The 18355-nt window shown below is 44.9% G+C and overlaps 1 protein-coding gene across 6 annotated transcripts in view; it reads left to right on the top strand.

Annotated features, from left to right (window-relative positions):
• The window catches only part of LOC112836697 (PALM2-AKAP2 fusion protein), a 280648-nt gene that overhangs the window by 124096 nt on the left and 138197 nt on the right, over positions 1–18355 (top strand). For 3 of the 6 annotated variants that reach the window (XM_073876583.1, XM_073876585.1, XM_025888586.2), the window contains exon 1: positions 13108–13333. In XM_073876583.1, the coding sequence (XP_073732684.1) occupies positions 13289–13333 (45 nt within the window). In that variant the 5' untranslated portion in view covers positions 13108–13288. The other 3 variants (XM_073876582.1, XM_073876581.1, XM_073876580.1) reach the window with 3 other exon arrangements.

Below are 18355 nucleotides of genomic sequence, written 5' to 3'. Positions count from 1 at the left end.
AGGAAGGAAGGAAGGAAGGAAGGAAGGAAGGAAGGAAGGAAGGAAGGAAGGAAAAGGGAGGGAGGGAGGTGTGGGAAAAGAAAGAGAGGCATGATGGAAGAAATTTGCTTAGTTGATTGTCCTTTTTATGGTTGTTATCTGAGGTCTTACCCCTTCTGGAGGATGATATTCCAAGTACCTCAACAGGAAAGAAATCACTTTTACTTCTTCTCTTTCAATTGCATATTATTTATAATGCAGTTAAATCTTCCCAGCATTCAACTAGCCCCACGCAGGTATGAGCTTCCAACAGCACAAGCTCATTACCTGATATTATTACATTTGCCACTTAAAGGCTGTGTGACTGGAAGCTCTCCGTGTTTCCATGTCTTTGTCTGTAAAATGGGTATAGTAATATTGCAACCCACATAGGGCTGTTACAAGGATTGCATCAATTAATGTTTGCAAAGCCCTTAGAGGGTATCCAGGGGACAGAAGAAGCGTCATGTAAACGTTTATTAAATTTAAAAAACCAAACTTTTACCCTTAAATTCAAACTATTCTCTCCAATACTCCATTCAACCCTTTATTTAATGTGGAAAGACATTTGGAAACTTTCAGCTTTTTACTTACATCAATTTGTTTCTACTTTCTTGTAACTCAGGAAAATACTGGTTTATACCCAGGTGAAGGTAAAATGGCAAAAGTGTATCTGTGCCCATTTTTTTCCCCACAGTGGTCATCTTCTTACCAAATAAATGTTTCCTCTACAGGCCAGGGCTGTTACAATGTTTTTTAAATAATGGGACTATGAAGTTTAGGATCTTACTTGCTCAGAGGGCAAATCTCAGGCTGCTCTGAAGCCATCCTAAAAGACAGGATCATTGGCTTTGCTTTCCAGGGTGCTGGGGCTTGACATCTGACTCTCGGTTGCTGCTTTGCCTCAACTGCCTCAGAAAGGCTACTTCCCCCTGAGTAAGGAAAAGGCTGCTCCTTTTCTTTTGGCGCTAACCAACCTAACAGTGTCTTTAATTCAGTGACGGTCTGTTTTCCTTGGAAGTTGGAGAGCCCAGTGGTTTTGGATCGAGCTTGAATTCTTGCTGGAAGCTCCAAACCAGAAGTCGAATGACTTCACTCTGCAGCGGTGGAGCAGGAAAATGGGGCCAGCCTTGGAAAGTGGATTTTGAATATTGCAGGCTGTTCATCATGGTGCCTAATGAGGTGGAACCTAATGCTGTTTGAGGGTGATGTGGACAGATTATTTTATTATTCTGTTCCAGCGTGAGGTCCTGATATCTGTTTTTGTTTTGTTTTTATTATTTCTACCAAGGATAGAAAGCAGTTTCCAGCTAATCCTGGGAGGCAAGAATAGATTGAAGGATTACCTACTGTATACAGATGCAAGACAGATCTTTTCTGGGGAGGACAGGTGAAGGCCACTCTAGAAGGACTAAAGGCTGCATAGGTATTGGTCAGAGAAAGCTGTGGGCTGGGAGAGAGACAGTACAGGTACCTCATGTGCAGGGAGGGGTTTCATGGGCCTGGTACCTTTTCTCTGCCAAGAGCTGTGAGTTGGAACAAAGGGAGGAAGCTCTCAGAGCCACTAATGGGTAGGTTGGGCTGCTGTTGTCCAGGTCAGGGGGGCAAGGAAGCTGAGCAGTGTTACACAGACTTCCGACACTCTTGTATTAATAACCCAGGGGAGCTTCCTGGATCTTGGAGATAAATCTGCTCTCTTATCTCTCTCCATTTTTCTGATATTCTAGGTTCCAGAGCAGAGATTTTTTTTTTTTTAAACCAGATATCCATGGGTACTCTTAGAGTATCCAGGGAAGAATTCAAGAGGTTCCTGGAAGCTCAGAAGTTGTATGCAAAATGTTGTATGCATGTACATTTTCCTGGGAAAACAGTTCGTGGCTCCTACCAGATCCTCAAAAGGATTCTGTCATCTGCCCTCCTGCAAAGCTTAGAATCACTGTTGAAGAGGGTAACATAAATCACTTTAGAACACTTTGCGCTTTTGTCTCCTTCAGTCTCTCATGGTATGTGCAGAATTTGGCGAAGCCAACATGTCACAAAAAAGTTTGCACAGCATCAAAAGACCTTGGATAGCAAGAGCGTTCACAAGCTGCTCTAGTCTGAAGGGCTATATAGGCCAACCTAGTGTCTTGGTCAGCTGTGAGCTGCTATAACATATTATCATATATAGGGTGCTTAAACAACAAACATTTTTTCCTTATAGTTCTGGAGGCTGAAGTCCAAGGTCAGGGTTCAGATAGTTTGGGTTCTTAGTGAGGAACCTCTCCCTGGTTTGCAGATGGCTGTCTTTTCCCTGTGTCCTCATATGGTGGAGGGAGAGAGGAAAGCAAAATCTTTAGTGTCTCCTCTACTAAGGACACTAATCCCATCATGAAGGCTCCACCATTATGACCTAATTACTTCCCAAAGGCCCCATCTCCATCACATTGGACATTAGGGTTTCCACATATGAATTTTGGGGGGACACAAATCTTCAGTCCATAGTTCCAGGTGCTGGGCCAAACAAGCAACTCAGGAGCCTTCACTCGAACACAAGCACATCTATATAAAACACAGCCAGAGTGATACAGATATCAATGAATAAATACGATTGTGCTCATAATAATAAGAGTTTTCACTGACCACCGACAATATGCCAGGAGCTTTGGATACATTACCTCATTTGATTGTCACAGTAATCTCATAAAGTGGATAATATTATCTTTTCCATTCTACAGATAAAGTGACATAAGCTCAAATATGTCAAATAAATTTCTCAAGGTCATTATGTGGTAGAATTGGGGTTTCAGGCCAGGTTTGTCCAACCCACACTTCCTCTCAACTTAAACATCCAAACAGCCATCATGGCTGCCTGAGGGATGCTGATTAATCCAAGGGCTCCTTCAGGGTCTGACTCTATGATTTTTAAAGTTAACTGAAAGAGTGACAAGTCAAGCAATCATTTTGTAAGTCACACACTAGGTTTGGAATTAGGAGGGGTAACCAATTTTCCTTCCCAAAGTGACCACCAGACATACCCTGAGGGGCTGGGATTTCTGGAACTCTGTGGAGCTAACAAGAGGAGACTTGGACAGTTAGAAAAGCGAGGGGGAGGCTACATTCCAGACATAGCATATGGTATGAGAAAGCACCAAATTTGGAGTGGGACAAACAGATGAAGAAGGTGTCAAGTTCTCCGGGGAGGAGTAGAGGATAGAAGAGGCTATACGCAGGGTAAAGCTTTAACAAGATGCTGGGGTGACTTAGCTGAGTCTCAAATAAAGGAGAACCATCCCAGAACCCGTGGAGCCTCCCCCCCATCCTAACAAGGGGAAGTTTCCACAGATGAAAGGGACTGAGTCTCAGATGGAAGCCGACTGCCTGTTCTATAGGGAAATCTTCACTTCTAGCAGAGAACTCTGGAGTCATATGAAAACCTATCTCGATTGCAATGACTTGTCTGCTTGCAAAAGATGACCTCACAAGGGCTTGACTCAGGGGCGAGTGAAAGGTAAGGAATTACAGGAGGAGAGATAGTAGTTGAGTGGGAAGAAGAGAAATCATAAAGGACTGACAGGAGGCAAGTGAGTCCCAGCACAGGCAAAACAATCTTACCTTGGTTATGGGTGCACAGTACTTAATGCAACACAGCTCATGAATGCAATGTCCCTACTCGCCTCCATCCCTGACCCCAAGAAAGCTGTCCCAGGAGAGAAAAATCACTGGAATGACACCACAACGGAAGGCAAGCTCAACTTTGCATTGGAAGTGGCCCTGCCGGCCTCCCCACTAATTTTCCCCCTGGGGACAGACACTGCTTTCACTGGGGAAGCCTGGAGAGCCGCTGAGTGTCCACTTCCTGAAGGGCTAGGCCAGATGTGGGAGCTCAGGGGAGTCAGGTAGCTGCTTTTCCTGACACACAAGATCTGAAGTCTTGTTGGTGCTTGCACCCTTCTCAGAAATGAAGGGCATATCTGCTCTCCTGAAAACCTGTCCCTTCGTCAAGTCAGCACGGGCTCTGTCCTTGGAGCTTCCAGAGGGGCCATCTTCCCTCTGCTGGAGTTCCCCCAGGGCTCCTGGCCCCCAGGCAAGCAGCCACCTCTGTGTGGGCTCTTTTCCCACTTCCACCTCCCCAAGTATGCCTTCCCCTCTAGTGGGATAAATTTAGCTCTGAATGAATGCAGAAAGGAGAGCACATTCATGTAAACACAGATCAAGTAGCTTTCAAATATAGGTTTGACACATACACCATCAGCATGAAAGATCCAAGTTCTTCTGTTTCCTTCTCTTCTGTTTTTTCCATCTTATCCTCAGAGCCCTGCACCTTTTTCTGCATTTAGTGAAGCGAGTTAATATGTAGATCAGACTGTGGGGCTGTTTGTCTTCAGACCAAAGAAAGCAGAAATCACTTGAGGGATGGAGGAACATGAAGAAGTCAAAGAGAGCCCTAGGTGTTGTTGGTCATTTTCATTTATTGATTGTCTTAGAAGCCCATCAGAAACTTGGAAGCCTCTTTTGTCTTCTGTATTAGCAGAGTCTTTTCTCCCACTCAGCCGAGCCCAGTGGCTACTACAGAATGTTGCACAGACCTGCAAACATTTCCCTGGTGACCTGTCATTATGTCCCTAAATCCTTGCCTTTGAAGTCACCCCTTCAGTGTTGTCCTTCACACTCACAGAGCATTTATACTTCTCAGAACACTATCTCATTCATGAGTTCCTTTAATCCTTACAGGAAACTTGTGAGGTAGTTAGCTATCCCTTTTCCCAGTTTATAAACAGAAAGCCTCAGCTCAGAGCAGTTAAGTGACTTGTTTGAGGTTACGCAGAAAAGTGGCAGAGTTAGAATTAGGAGCTAAGATTGACACTTGGTCTTACGCACCTTGAGCTGCTTTGGGAGAAGGTAGCTTGTCCAGGAGGCCCAATCTGGTAGAGTTACATTTAGTAACATTTGCTAGTCTTTGGAGGGTGGGCAAGGGGTGAGTACACAGGATTGAGACCCCAGATATTCCAAAGGGCTCAATATCCAAAGGTGGTAGGAGCTGAAGCTAGGCTTTCCCAATTTCATTACTCATTGTCCAAGCAAGAGGGCACACAGGACTGACCTGATGGGCCATTGTCCCTTCCCTGCCAACCCCACAGGACATCTCTCTCTCCTGTCAGCAGTGCTGACTTGCAGAATGTGTACAGCATTATGGAATCATGGCTAACAATGAAAGTGTCTATGGCCACACTGCAAACAGGGATTCCAAGCTGACAGGGCACATCGTGGTCATTGTACTAAGGCAAACTAGATTGGCCCCTAAGCTCTCTGAGAAGCCAATGACCCAATTGTGTCTATTGGCATTACATAACCAGATTGGCCTCCCAAAGATTTTTTCACATTGTAGCTAATTCATACCCAACCTAGAATCAACTCCACCAAGGAGCATATTTAATATGTAGGTATGTAGCTCTCTAGACATTCCTAAATCAAGCTTGTTTTCCATCTTTTCCTAGCACTTCATCCATCTCTTCTTGAGCATTCCCTTCTCATTCCTTCTTATTTATAATTATTAAATTGACTCACTCCAAAAATAAGACTGTAGGTGTCTATGAATCATTAGAAAGAGAGTCTGGTAATGAAATTTCTAGACAACAAATGACACAGAGCTGAATCCCCCCTTTTAAAAGATGAGAAAAGAGAAGTATCTACTAATGTGAGGAATTTAAAGAATAACAATAGTTCACTCTCTTTTTCTAAAAAAAAAAAAAAGCCTACATAAAAGGGTGGATAAAATCAAGTCACTCAGTTGGTCAGTTTATGACATTTTTAATGAAGCAATAATTAGGCTGAGCAGTTAGGACCTACCATTTCTGGGACAGCTACTATGGCCACTCTTGAGCATCTTATACATGATATCCTGATTTCTCACAACATCCCTATGGGGTTAGAGTTATTCTCCCCCATTAAAGATGAGGAAAATGTGGACCAAAGGAATTCAAAGTGGTGCAGTGGGTGAGGCTCATGCCTTTTTTCTGTATCATGCCCACCTACCCCTTCCTAATCGCACTTTTCCAAAACTTCTATCAGTAACGAGATCATTATGAACTGACATCTGAATATCAAAAAAGCAAATGTAAAATGATCCCTAACGACCCTGCTCTAATTCCCATATACTCTCCTCATACCCTCTCCTTTCCTCTCACAATGCACGTCATCAGTCAGCTGACATTGCCAAAGCTAACCAAGAGGAAAGGAAACCATCAAAGTGAAATGCTAATGTTCATTTCTGGATGGATTTCTAACTGCTCACTTTGAAGCTACTAAGTAGAGAGCCTAGTCAATAGATACCTTAAGTGACATCCAGCTAGTCTTGGCTGGATCTGTTTTCTAACTTCTCTTTTTTGCCCCATGGAGACTTGCTGCACGGATCTATCATTTGAATCCCGTAGGGAAGCACAGCACATACTTGAAATCCCATCAACTTTCCCAAATTGTTCACAACCAAAGGAGCCAAAAGCCTCCAACCACTCTTCCCCTCCTTTTGATTCTGTACAGAGCCATCACATATGTTTTGAATGACCACTTATTCTAAAAGACCCTAAAAGGCAAAACAGAGCTCATATGAATACAAACATTTTGGAGGCCCCAGGCATTCCTTTTAAAATTACTTTTGTCAAGAGAAAGCTTCAGGTTACTCTGAAATTTCACACTCCTAGCTGCTGCTTAATAAGACTTTAACTTCTGCTCACTCAAGGGGTCTTGGCAAGTCATTTCCCTCTCAGTTTACAGAGCCCTGTTGTCCCCACAGGGGAGTGGGCTGTGACCATCTGTGGTTCCCAAAAGACTCATGCTCTAAAATAAACTCTGAAACTTTTATTAATAAAACATCTACTTTGCAAATCCAGCATTCCATAGTCTCTCCATATAATGCTTTGCAATGCAGCATCTATCAGAAAAACCATTAAACAGTACGGGTAGTGCTTATGCAACACAATTTAATGTCCCAGCAAGAACTAGTGATTTGTTACGCACATTATGCACCATTGTAATAGATCTTTCCAGACTGTAAATGTTTGGAGGGCAAAAAGTAACCAATATTAGCACTAGACTACAAATTCTTTGTAATACCAAGCCATAGCCTAATGTCTAGTATAGAATAGCTACACAATAAAAGTTTATGAAAGAAATGACATAATTTGTGTTAAAAATGTCTGTGTTTGTAATGGATTCAATGACTTTCAAGTGCTAAAATTTAGAGAATTAAAGGGAGGAGGGCTGGAAGAGAAGAAAGTGTTTTCCCTCTGCTCTTTGGCAAGCATCAGCCATTCATTTTATAAGCCTTCCTGTTTCACTTAGCGTTCTTGGTCACAAGCAACAGAAATTGATTCTAGTTGATAGGAGCAGAAAAGGCATGAACTGAAAGTGTATTCACAGAATAGTCAAGAAGGCTAGAGAAGGAGGCTTGGACAATGGGCAGAACCAAAAGTGAGCTACCGGCCTGAAAGAATTTTTGGATGCTGTCTTCAAGATCCCTGGCAGGTGCTCGTGCCTGACTGACCCCAGATTGCATGCCATATTGTAGCTTCTAGGGGATCTAGGGGAGCAAGTGTCTGGCATTTCCCAGCTTCTATGATAAGAGGTGGCTCTGACTGTCACTATGGTTTGTAATATGGGCATTCCCCAAAGATGGAAAGGGGTTCACAAATTGGACAAAAAAAAATATGAAAGAGTCTGCTACACCTCCACCTGGACAAAGCCCCAGGGTTCAGTGTTCTGAATCTCTTCTCTCCTTTGACTTTTTGCCATATCTGCTTTGACAATCCTCAACGCTGACTAAACATACAACCACTGTGTATCATGGGACTCAGGTGGTTAAAAAGCACTGAGGAAGTACACACTATTGGTCATGAGTCTTTTGTCTATTCCTAGTAAATTCAGTACAGTGGTTCTAAACCCATTCCCAACCCTACCTCACCCCATAGGAATTTATTTCTGTACGTGTTCAGGAAAATGTGCTTCAAGAAATTTTGATGCAGACTTCTGGGTGGGAACCATGTCTTAATTTTTGCCATTTTCCACAGCATCTTTACAAACTATTTCTGTTTTTCTGAAGTCCCTCACCCCCACCCCGTCAGTCTCAACCAATGATCCTGAGGTGGGAAAATGAGACTACCTGATGCGTACTCACTTAACCTGTCTCTCCTTCAACTCAGAATGTCTTCTTTTCTCTACCCATTCCATCCTCCTGCCCTGCTTAACTTCTTCTTCCCAAGGCTAAATTGGCCACCAGTGCTCATGGTCTAATCTGAGACTTAATACTTATCTTCCCTTTTGACTATTTCTTTGGCCTCACTTTCCTGATGCCAAATTTCTCTTCATTCCCGAAACATTTCAAGTCTTATCTGACCTAAAGACTCTTCAGCTTGACGTTGCTTCCCATAAACTACCTCCCCATTCCTCCAACCCACCTTCATCTTTCATATCCAAAGATCTGAAAGGAGTGGTCTACACTCATGGATGCTTTCCCTCCACTTTTCATTCATTCTCAACTCCCTGTAATCACTTCGAGGCTGACTTTCCACACACACGCTGCTCTCCCATTGTCACCTCTGGCTTCCTGACTGCCCAAGCCAGTGACTCCTTCTTAGTCCGTATCCTTTTTCATCTCTCAGAAGCATCTGACCCTTTTGAAAATCCCTTTCCTCCTGTTGTGGTTTTTGATACAAACATCCCTCCTGATTTTTCATTCTACTTTTCAGATGATACTTTCTTAGACTCCTTTGCTGGGCTTTCTCTTCTTTTTGTTCTGTTTTCCCAATCTGACCATTCTCATGTCTTTTTTTTTTTTTTTTAAAGATTTTATTTATTTATTTGAGAGAGAGAATGAGATAGAGAGACAGCATGAGAGGGTAGAGGGTCAGAGGGAGAAGCAGACTCCCTGCCGAGCAGGGAGCCCGATGCGGGACCCGATCCCAGGACTCCAGGATCATGACCTGAGCCGAAGGCAGTCGCTTAACCAACTGAGCCACCCAGGCGCCCTCTCATGTCTTTTGTTATAACCTCAAAATAGATGACACCCAGATAGTGTCCCCAATCCTGATTCTTCCATGCTGTGATTCAGAGTTTTCCAACTGATCATTTCCAATAGATGCCAGGGCTCTTCTCCCACCCCATCTCCCTTCCAAGATTACTCTTTTTTTAAATTTAAATTCAATTAACATATAGTGCACTATTAGTTTCAGAGGTAGAGTTCAGGGATTCATCAGTCTTATATAATACCCAGTGCTCATTACATCAAGTGCCCTCCTTAATGTCCATCACCCAGTTACCCCATCCCCCCACCCCACCCCCCTCCAGCAACCCTCAGTTTGTTTCCTATGATTAAGAGTCTCTTATGGTTTGTCTCCCTCTCTGATTTCATCTTGCTTTATTTTCCCTCCCTTCCCTTATGATCCTCTGTTTTGTTTCTTATTCCACATATGAGTGAGATCATATGATAATTGTCCTTCTCTGAGTGACTTAGTTCGCTTAGCACAATACCCTCTAGTTCTATCCACGTCATTGCAAATGGCAAGATTTCAATTTTTGATGGCTGAGTAATATTCCAGTGTGTGTGTGTGTGTGTGTGTGTGTGTGTGTGTACATACACACACACACACCATCTTCTTTGTGGTATATATACCCATTGTATATGTATACCACATCTATTCATCTGTTTATGGACATCTGGGCTCTTTCCATAGTTTGGCTACTGTGGACATTGTTGCTATAAACATTGGGGTGGAGATACCCCTTTGGATCTTTGGGGTAGATGCCTAGTAGTGCAGTTGCTGGGTCACAGCATAGCTCTATTTTCAACTTTTTGAGGAACCTCCATACTGTTTTCCAGAGTGGCTGTACCAGTTTGCATTCCCACCAACAGTGTAAGAGGGTTCCCCTTTCTCCACATCCTCTCCAACACCTGTTGTTGAGGGTGGTGTTAATTTTAGCCATCCTTACAGGTGTGAGATGGTATCTCATTGTGGTTTTGATTTGTATTTCCCTGATGCCATGTGATGTTGAGCATTTTTTCATGTGTCTGTTGGCCATTTGTATGTCTTCTTTGGAGAAATATCTGTTCGTGTCTTCTGCCCATTTCTTTTTTTTTTTTTTAACATATAATGTATTATTTGTTTCAGGGATATAGGTCTGTGATTCATCAGTCTTACACAATTCACAGCACTCACCATAGCACATCTGCTTTCCAATGTCCATCACCCAGCCACCCCATCTCTCCTTCCCCCCTCCACTCCAGTAACCCTCAATTTGTTTCCTGAGATTAAGAGTCTCTTATGGTTTGTCACCCTCTCTGGTTTCATCTTGTTACATTTTTCCCTCCCTTCCCCTACGATCCTCTGTCTTATTTCTCAAATTCCTCATATCAGTAAGATCATATGATAATTGTCTTTCTCTGATTTTTATTTCGCTCAGCATAATACCCTCTAGTTCCATCCATGTCATTGCAAATGGCAAGATTTCATTTTTTGATGGTTGCATAATATTCCATTGTATATATATACCACATCTTTACCCATTCATCTGTTGATGGACATCTTGGCTCTTTCCATAGTTTGGCTATTGTGGACATTGCTGCTATAAACATTGGGGTTCATGTGCCCCTTCAGATCACTACATTTGTATCTCTGGGGTAAATACCCAGTAGTGCAATTGCTGGGTCATAGGGTAGCTCTATTTTCAACTTTTTGAGGAAACTCCATCCTGTTTTCCAGAGTGGCTATAGTAGTTTACATTCCCACCAACAGTGTAGGAGGGTTCCCCCTTCTCCACATCCCTGCCAACATCTGTTGTTTCCTGACTTGTTGATTTTAGCCATTCTGACTGGTGGGAGGTGGTATGTCATTGAGGTTTTGATTTGGATTTCCCTGATGCCGAGCGATGTTGAGCACTTTTTCATGTGCCTGTTGGCCATTTGGATGTCATCTTTGCAGAAATGTCTGTTCATGTCTTCTGCCCGTTTCTTGATTGGATTATTTGTTCTTTGGGTGTTGAGTTTGACAAGTTCTTAATAGATTTTGGATACTAGCCTTTTATCTGAGAAGACATTTGCAAATATCTTTTCCCATTCGATGACTCCTTTCAAAAAAATTTTTTTGTGGTAAAATATACACGGCATAAAATTTACCATTTAAACAACTTTTAAGTGTATAGTTTGGTGACATTAAGTCCATTTACATTGTTGTGCTCCTCTATTCCTTTTTAAGGAAGGGGCAAGGGAGGACCATTAGCTGTTTATTGCTTGCTTATTACAGGGGCCTGCGCTACCTTTGTATCACTGGCTGAGCCTGGTGCTGAGTGGTGAAGAGCATGGGCTCTGGAGAGTCTGGCCCGAGTTTAAATCTCAGCTTTATGACTCTGGCTGAAGCTCTCAACCTCACGGGCCTCACTTTTCTCATCTTGTTATTCTCTTCTGTTGTTGGGCACACAGTCACTCTGCTGAAGCAATAACAGCTTGGTTTATTTGTGAGCAAACACCCTGCAAAGGACTTGACCTGTGGGAGCTGGTGCTGGAAGTGAGGAGAAAATGAAGTGTTTGAAGAAAGTGATAGATCTTAGCCAGAGAGGAGGAGTTCTGGCTATCTTGGAGTGGGACGCTGAATCTGGCATTGGCTTGGATTTATGACACAAATACATCCACCTACACCCCTTATGAAAAAGAAGAGAAAACAATCAGCAGAACTGTTTTGGTGACGACTTCAGCGTTCGGGCAGAGTAGTAATTGATCATCAAGTGACAGGTAAAACATCTGTGGAAAGTTGAAAAAGCAATTTAGTTGAATTGCAAGAATTTGCCCAGGAAAAGAGGTGATTTGGGGAAATTCGATGTGCATACCTTTTAAAATGCCTTTCAAGTCCTGCGTTTAGAGAATCATCAAGGGCCTAAAGAAGTCAGGTTGGGTTTTTGTTTTTATTCAGTGTTTATTACTTCATTTTATGGAGGAAAGTTCACTTGTGAATGTTTGGAATTCTAGCAGGTCCCCCCTGAATGTTAAGAGGTATTTTGTTTGTATTTAGCATTTATTTCCTTTTTGGACTTGGTCTTATCCATCCCTCACATTCAGCCCAGGGCCGGTCACAAAAGATGCACTTTAGTACCATTTAGAGGAATAGCTGAAGCATTTAGTGACCCAGTACCTACTTTTCCTTTCAGAGACTGTGTAGAGAAAGAAAGCCTCTCAAAGAGTTTCAACCCGGAATGTCACAGGATAATAACAGTTTGCCCTTTACAAAGCACCTTTATATATTTTATCTCATTAATTACTGACAACACGCCATTTTTTCAGATGAGGAAACTGAGGTTCAGAGTGGGTAGCAAGTTGCTGGCGTTTTCACAGCTGATTTGTCAAGCCCCACCTAGCTGAGCGCCAGAGACTACAGACTCTCCGCTGTCTTTCTAAGCCACATTTGGCCTCACAGAGAGGTGGTCTGTGTTGAGCTATACCCTGCCCTCGGCCCACTTGACCTTTGAGGACACTGCCATCTAAGGCATGTGGGCGAGGCAGCCCTTCCCTACTGGAAATGTCCCCACGTGGAGCCCAAGCATCTGGCCCGCGCTAGAAGGCGGCCTGAACACTCGGTGGCCACAGCCCGCACGTCAGAGCACGTGCTTGGGGCCCGCTTTCTGCCAGAGGCCCCTCTGCTGGCTGGCACTGGCGCCACCTTGCCCTGCTCAGACTCCAGAGAGCGCGCGTCCACCCCGGAGCCAGCCGTGCGCTCTAGCCGCTCGCCGTGCGCCCGCGCCCCAGGTGCCCACCCGCACGCGCCCTCCCCATCGGCGCCTTGGGGTCCCCACCTCCCCCGCGGCGACAGCCCGGCGTCTCCTGCCAGCCTAGAGCCACGGGGGGCGGTGGCCGCAGGTCCCCCCACACCCCAGGGGCGGAGCGAGGCGGCGAGACGTCAGGGCGGAGGACCCGCGCGGGGCGGGCGTGCCCTCCCGGCGGCTGCCGGTGGCCCGCGTCCCCGACTGGCGCGGCCGGCCGCGGCCCGGAGCTGCAGTTAGCGGCGGCGCCGGGGCGCATCCAGGCGGCCGGGCGGGCGGGGGCCGGAGGCTGAACCGCGGTGAGCCAGCCGTGAGCACAGCTCTGCCCGCCACCCGCCCCTCCTCCCCCAGCGGATCCCCGGCCGCCCCTCGGCTCTCCCCCGGGCTTCTAGCGCAGCCCCCCGGGGTGCCCATCCATTTCCTTGGGTGACTACAGCGTGTGTCTTGTTTTTCTTTCTTTTTCTCCCCTCCCTGTGTGCCCTTCTCCAGGATGGCAGAGGCGGAGTTGCACAAGGAAAGGCTGCAAGCCATAGCAGTAAGTCCACTTTCATTTTATTTTCTTGCTCTATTGTCTGGGATGGAAGGGGACCCCGAGTGTTTCGGGGCCATCGACATTCCAGCACAGTAGCCGCAGGGCATGTGTTTGGGGGATAAAAGTCGGTCAAGGCTCAGCTACGCGCTTTTTCTTTTATACGTCTGTGGATAGAAACCCCCAGGGCGCGCTTTGGGCTGGGGATTTGAATGTGGAAGATTGGCTTAGAAATAAGATGCTTGCTACTGGGCTTTGGGAAAAGACCAGACGCATGGGGGTGGGGGTGGGGCGATTCTTGGAATATTATCACCCAGTGATCGGTCCTATTCTGACTGCATCCACTGGAGAAGGGAGAGAACAGCGACCAGAACAGTGGCTGCCACCCTTCCTGCGGAAGCTGTTCGGTCTCCTAAGTGGGAAACCAGCAGTCAGCTCCACGGCGAACCCCGCAGTCCTGAAACCCGGGGTGTTCATTTTCTCTGTGCTCTTTGATATTGACAAGGACATTGGCACAAGCCTCCATTCTGGTGGGGTCTGGGGACTTCTTCTAAAGACTGGGTCCTGGGCATAATATTCCAAGAGAGCATCCTTCTTCTGGGGGTGGACAATCTGAAACCTATTATCAGGATACAAAGGAGCAACCAGTTTTGGCAAAGTTTACATGCACTTTGAGAAAAGTGTACCCTTGTGCATCTTGAGTAAAAAAGAGAACTTTCTGGGACTGTGTAGATTTGAGCAATCTTGCCACAGTGTTGTCAATGATCCACAGATGTGGTATTTTTACTGGAGCCATCACAGCTGGATTATATATTTCCTTTGCAGATGAGGGAATGGTTACTGCTGCTATATGAAATAATAACAATTAAAAGAGAAAGTCTGTTCACATATTGGCATAAAAGAAGCTCCAGACGTTCTTCTACCTAAGTACCTTTTTTTGTCCAGGAGTTCTCTGGAAACACATATAAATTTGTCAGAGAAATAGTGTGTAATGTTTTGGAAGCAAAGTATATTAAAGTGTTTTCAAAATCCTTTGGACAGATTCTTCATGGGGAAAATGCATACAGGCCCTTCTTTTTAAACGAATCATTTGATATGGTTCCCAGGGCACTGAGATCCTCTCTACCAACGTCTTCAAATTGTAAATGTTTTGGAGACTTGACCACTGAAGTGAGAGGGACATTAGTTGGCAGTGTTGAAATGCTACGGGTTTTTTTGGTTTTTTTTGTTTTTTTTGTTTTTTTTGTTTTTTGCCCGTTGGGCAATCTTTGAACTTGGTCCTTCAGAACTCAGGAAAGCTGGGGTTTGTTTGTTTGTTTTTTTCTCTTTTCCCTTTCCCTCTGTGCATGTGCATTTGGATGGTTAATGAAGTTGTTTATGGTTTCTAAAGCTAGTGGCAAGGCAGTGTGGCCTGTGCGTCATGGACTTGATGAGAATGGAGATATTCAGTTATTGGTGCCATGTAGCCGGTGGGTGTTTTATAGAAACTGAGTAATGGGGCTGCTCCAGAGAACCTTCAGTTGCTCCCATAGGCTGTGTGAGGGTTTCCAACAGTTGTCATGTTTTCTGCCTTTGTGCGAGCAGCTTTCCTGGATGCCTGAGGAACAGCTGAGCCTTGTGAAAGGACTTGCTCTCTGAACGGGGAGCCAGTAGCTGCTAACACTGGGACCACCCCTTTCCAAAGGGGCTTGGGTAACCCCAGCAGGGGCCAAGTGGATTTTCAAGAAAGATTGAGCCAATCTTTTAGAATTCTCTTGAGTGTATGACAAGTCTAAACACAAACACTTGTGCCTGTTCAGCTGTGGAATTGAGTTTGTCCTGGACCCAGGAAGGTGTTGATGAGTCTCATGAACATATCCGCCTCCATTAACATACGTGTTGGTTATTTGTTTGGATACACTAACAGTGTGTGTGTGTATGTGTGTGTGTGTGTGAGAGAGAGAGAGGGAGAGAGAGACTGACTTAAGAACTGAGAGAGATCAGCGGGTCTTGCAACCATATCACTAAATAGTTCTATGCTATGCTTTGGCCTACTGCACACTCTCCAGATTTGGCAAACCCTGCCTCTCTCTTCCGCCCTCCTACAGTTCTCAGGGGACCATCAGGAGGAAGCCCCCAAGCCTGCCTCCAGAGCCTAGCACTCCTGCAGTAGGTCTGGAAATGTGAAAGAGGAAGAGAACAAGTCCTTACCTCTTCGCCAACTTGGGCTCCTCTCTAAGAGGTGGAGCAGATAGACAAGGACTCTCGTCTGTGGGGTTGTGAGCAGTCTTTAGTCTGGACTGCTGTTCCTTCATCTGTACAATGAGCTCACGCATTCTACCTATGGGCTCCTTGTAAGGGTTAGCTCTGATACAGATGAAGTACCTGGCATGTGGTTGTCATTAGATGGTATGGAGACAGAGTCCCCAAGTCCCCGATTTCTGTCCATAGCACTGCCTTGTCCTGTGAGGCTTAGAGGCAACACCTTTGAAGTACAGAGTCTGGGAACAGCCTTTTACATTTTTCTCTTTAATTCTGACTGAAGGTCAGGGCTGTGTCCAGCATCAGTTCCTCCAGCTGCTTCAGACACAGGTGCAGGGCTGTCACCTGAGGATTCATCCATCCATTCGTTCAGCAGGTACTTACACCGTGCCTCCTTTGGGAAGGTACTATCAACACCAAAAAGTCAGTGTCCCCACGTTTCAACCATCACAGGGAAGATACTACCTTTTACATACTTATGTCCTGAAAGCACAGATGTCCTGTGACCCATTGGTCACATGGTCATCTGGGATTTTTTTTTTTTTTACCCCCAAGGGAATGAAATACTCAGAAACTGTGGTACTTTAATTGAATCTTCCAGTTGAATCCAGAGCCTGATCAATGAGAAAAGATGGATCTCATCCTACCTCTTGCCAAAAGAAGAGCAAGTCCATCTTTGACAACTTTCTCTACTCCCAGGCTCTCCTTCACCTGTAGGGACACTCCCAAAGTGGTAATTTCAGAAGATAGCAAAATGCTTCTGTAGCAGAATGAATGTGAATAATAATTCCAAGGAATAATACTACAATTGCCATTTATTGAACATTATCTATTCAGCAAGGCACTGTGTGATCTGCTTTTTTTTAACCTTAAGTTTTTAATAATCGAAAGGAGAAACACACATGAACCATTACTGTACAGTGCCAGGAGTACTTATGCAAATGAGCACTCCCGTGGAGCAGGTAAACCAACCTCAAGGAGTTGTGGAACATTCCCCAAAGAGGAGGCACTGGAGCAAGTCCTGAAGACTGGGTAAAATCATATGTAACATAATAACCTTCCTAATTAGCAGAAGGCATTTATTTGTTTATCATTAGTTTTATTATTATTTATTTGGAACAGTTAATATGAGAAAGGAAAAGCCAAAAGCATGAAGAAGTTCAGTCAGTAGCTAAAGGCACAAACTCGGTAATAAGACTCAAGTGCATTTTAACACACATTATGTCCTTTAATACTAATAAACTGATGAGGCAGGAACTACTGTATTATCCACATTTTATAGATAAAGAGCCCAACATTAACAGATAGTGTCAGAGCCAGAATTTGAACCCACGCTTCAGGGCACTGGAGCCCCTATATTGACTACTGCCCCGAATTGCTACTCCCAAGATGGTGGCAATCTTCTGGTTTTCCTATGAGCACACTGTGCAACAGCCTCAGTGGGAGCCAACAAGGGAGAAGCAGGCTGATTCAGTAGCACTGGGAAAGGCCAAGACAAACCAGGAGGCCCACATTCTTTTGAGAGTCTTCCAAGCTGGGTTTCAGTGCATGGAAATATCTGATGTATTTTCTAACTGAATGAGTAACACTCCCATGGGAAAGAAGCTATGGTGTCTCAATGGAAATCAGCTTTGGGAGAGGATGTTGTTATGTCTGTACGTCCGAGAGGAAGAAGGTCTTCCTTGGGCATGTGGGAAGATAAGTACATGTTGCAGAGGTCAGTGTGTGTCAAAGCCCGCAGAGCCATGTGGACAAGGCTTCGGCCTCTACCAGGAACCAGCATGAGCATGTTCACAAATATGGAAGGTCAACCCAACCTACACATGCTTTCTAGAGAATTTTGTCATTTAATAAGAACCCACTCTGTGGAATAATAAAAATGATCTTTTGCATCTGTACGCCAGCTTACAATGTACAGACACCTGCGTAGGTTACCTTAATTCTGAGCTGTGTGGGGCAGGCCTCAGTATCTTCACTTCACAGTTGAGGATATAGAGATATCCAAGCTCACAAAGTGAGCTGTGGATGAGTTGTATTAAGTCCAGTCTCTCCTGACTCCCGATCCCTTGTATTAGTGGCACATCTAGTTTGGAGGGGGTACCCTGATAAGACTGGGAGCTGCCACAAGGATCCTCCTGAGCTAGAGTCCTAGGGTCAGGAGGAGAGGGATGAGCTTGTGGATATGTGGGCCTGGATGTGCCTGCATGAAACCTGCCCCTTTGGGGATCTCACTTTGGCCTCTGCTCCATCTTGAAACTCTCCCACAGTTAGTGGGTCTGTGGCTCCAACCTGATCGCATTCTATGTCCCAAGAAGTCCTGGATGTGGGTGGGTGGCTTAGGCTGGCTCAGTGTGCACTTGCAAAGAAACACTTTTGGCATTTCCTTGGATTCATGTCTCACTGCTTCTTCTTGCCTTGAGTTGATAGGGCCTTGAATACAGGCCCTATCCTGTTAGAATATGGGTTAGAATATGGGACCAGGGGCTGGGGTGCCAATCAGCCTGCGTTTAATCCAGGCCACTTAGGTTGGTCTGCATAGCCTGGGCAAAAGTCCTGGCTGCAATTTCCACGTGATCTAGCCCAGTCCAGCTTCCCAAGTCAGGGACCCCTCAGAGGATTTAGAGACCCAAACCCCAAACCCTACAGTAAAACAAAAACAAAAACAAAAACCTGATTCTTGAAGGGACCATCCCCGTACATGTCCCTTGTGAACTTGTGTCGTTGGCAGGTAGCTGGCAAAGGAAGGAAGAATCGAAGATCCTGGCCACTCATTGCGATCTTCCTCCA

Source organism: Callorhinus ursinus, unplaced genomic scaffold (assembly GCF_003265705.2).
Source record: "Callorhinus ursinus isolate GAN/ISIS: 27379988/994484 unplaced genomic scaffold, GSC_fseal_2.0 scaffold24, whole genome shotgun sequence".
NCBI classification, from domain to species: domain Eukaryota; kingdom Metazoa; phylum Chordata; class Mammalia; order Carnivora; family Otariidae; genus Callorhinus; species Callorhinus ursinus.
Note: the sequence above shows the minus strand (reverse complement) of the source record. Positions and strands in the feature narration are given on the sequence as shown.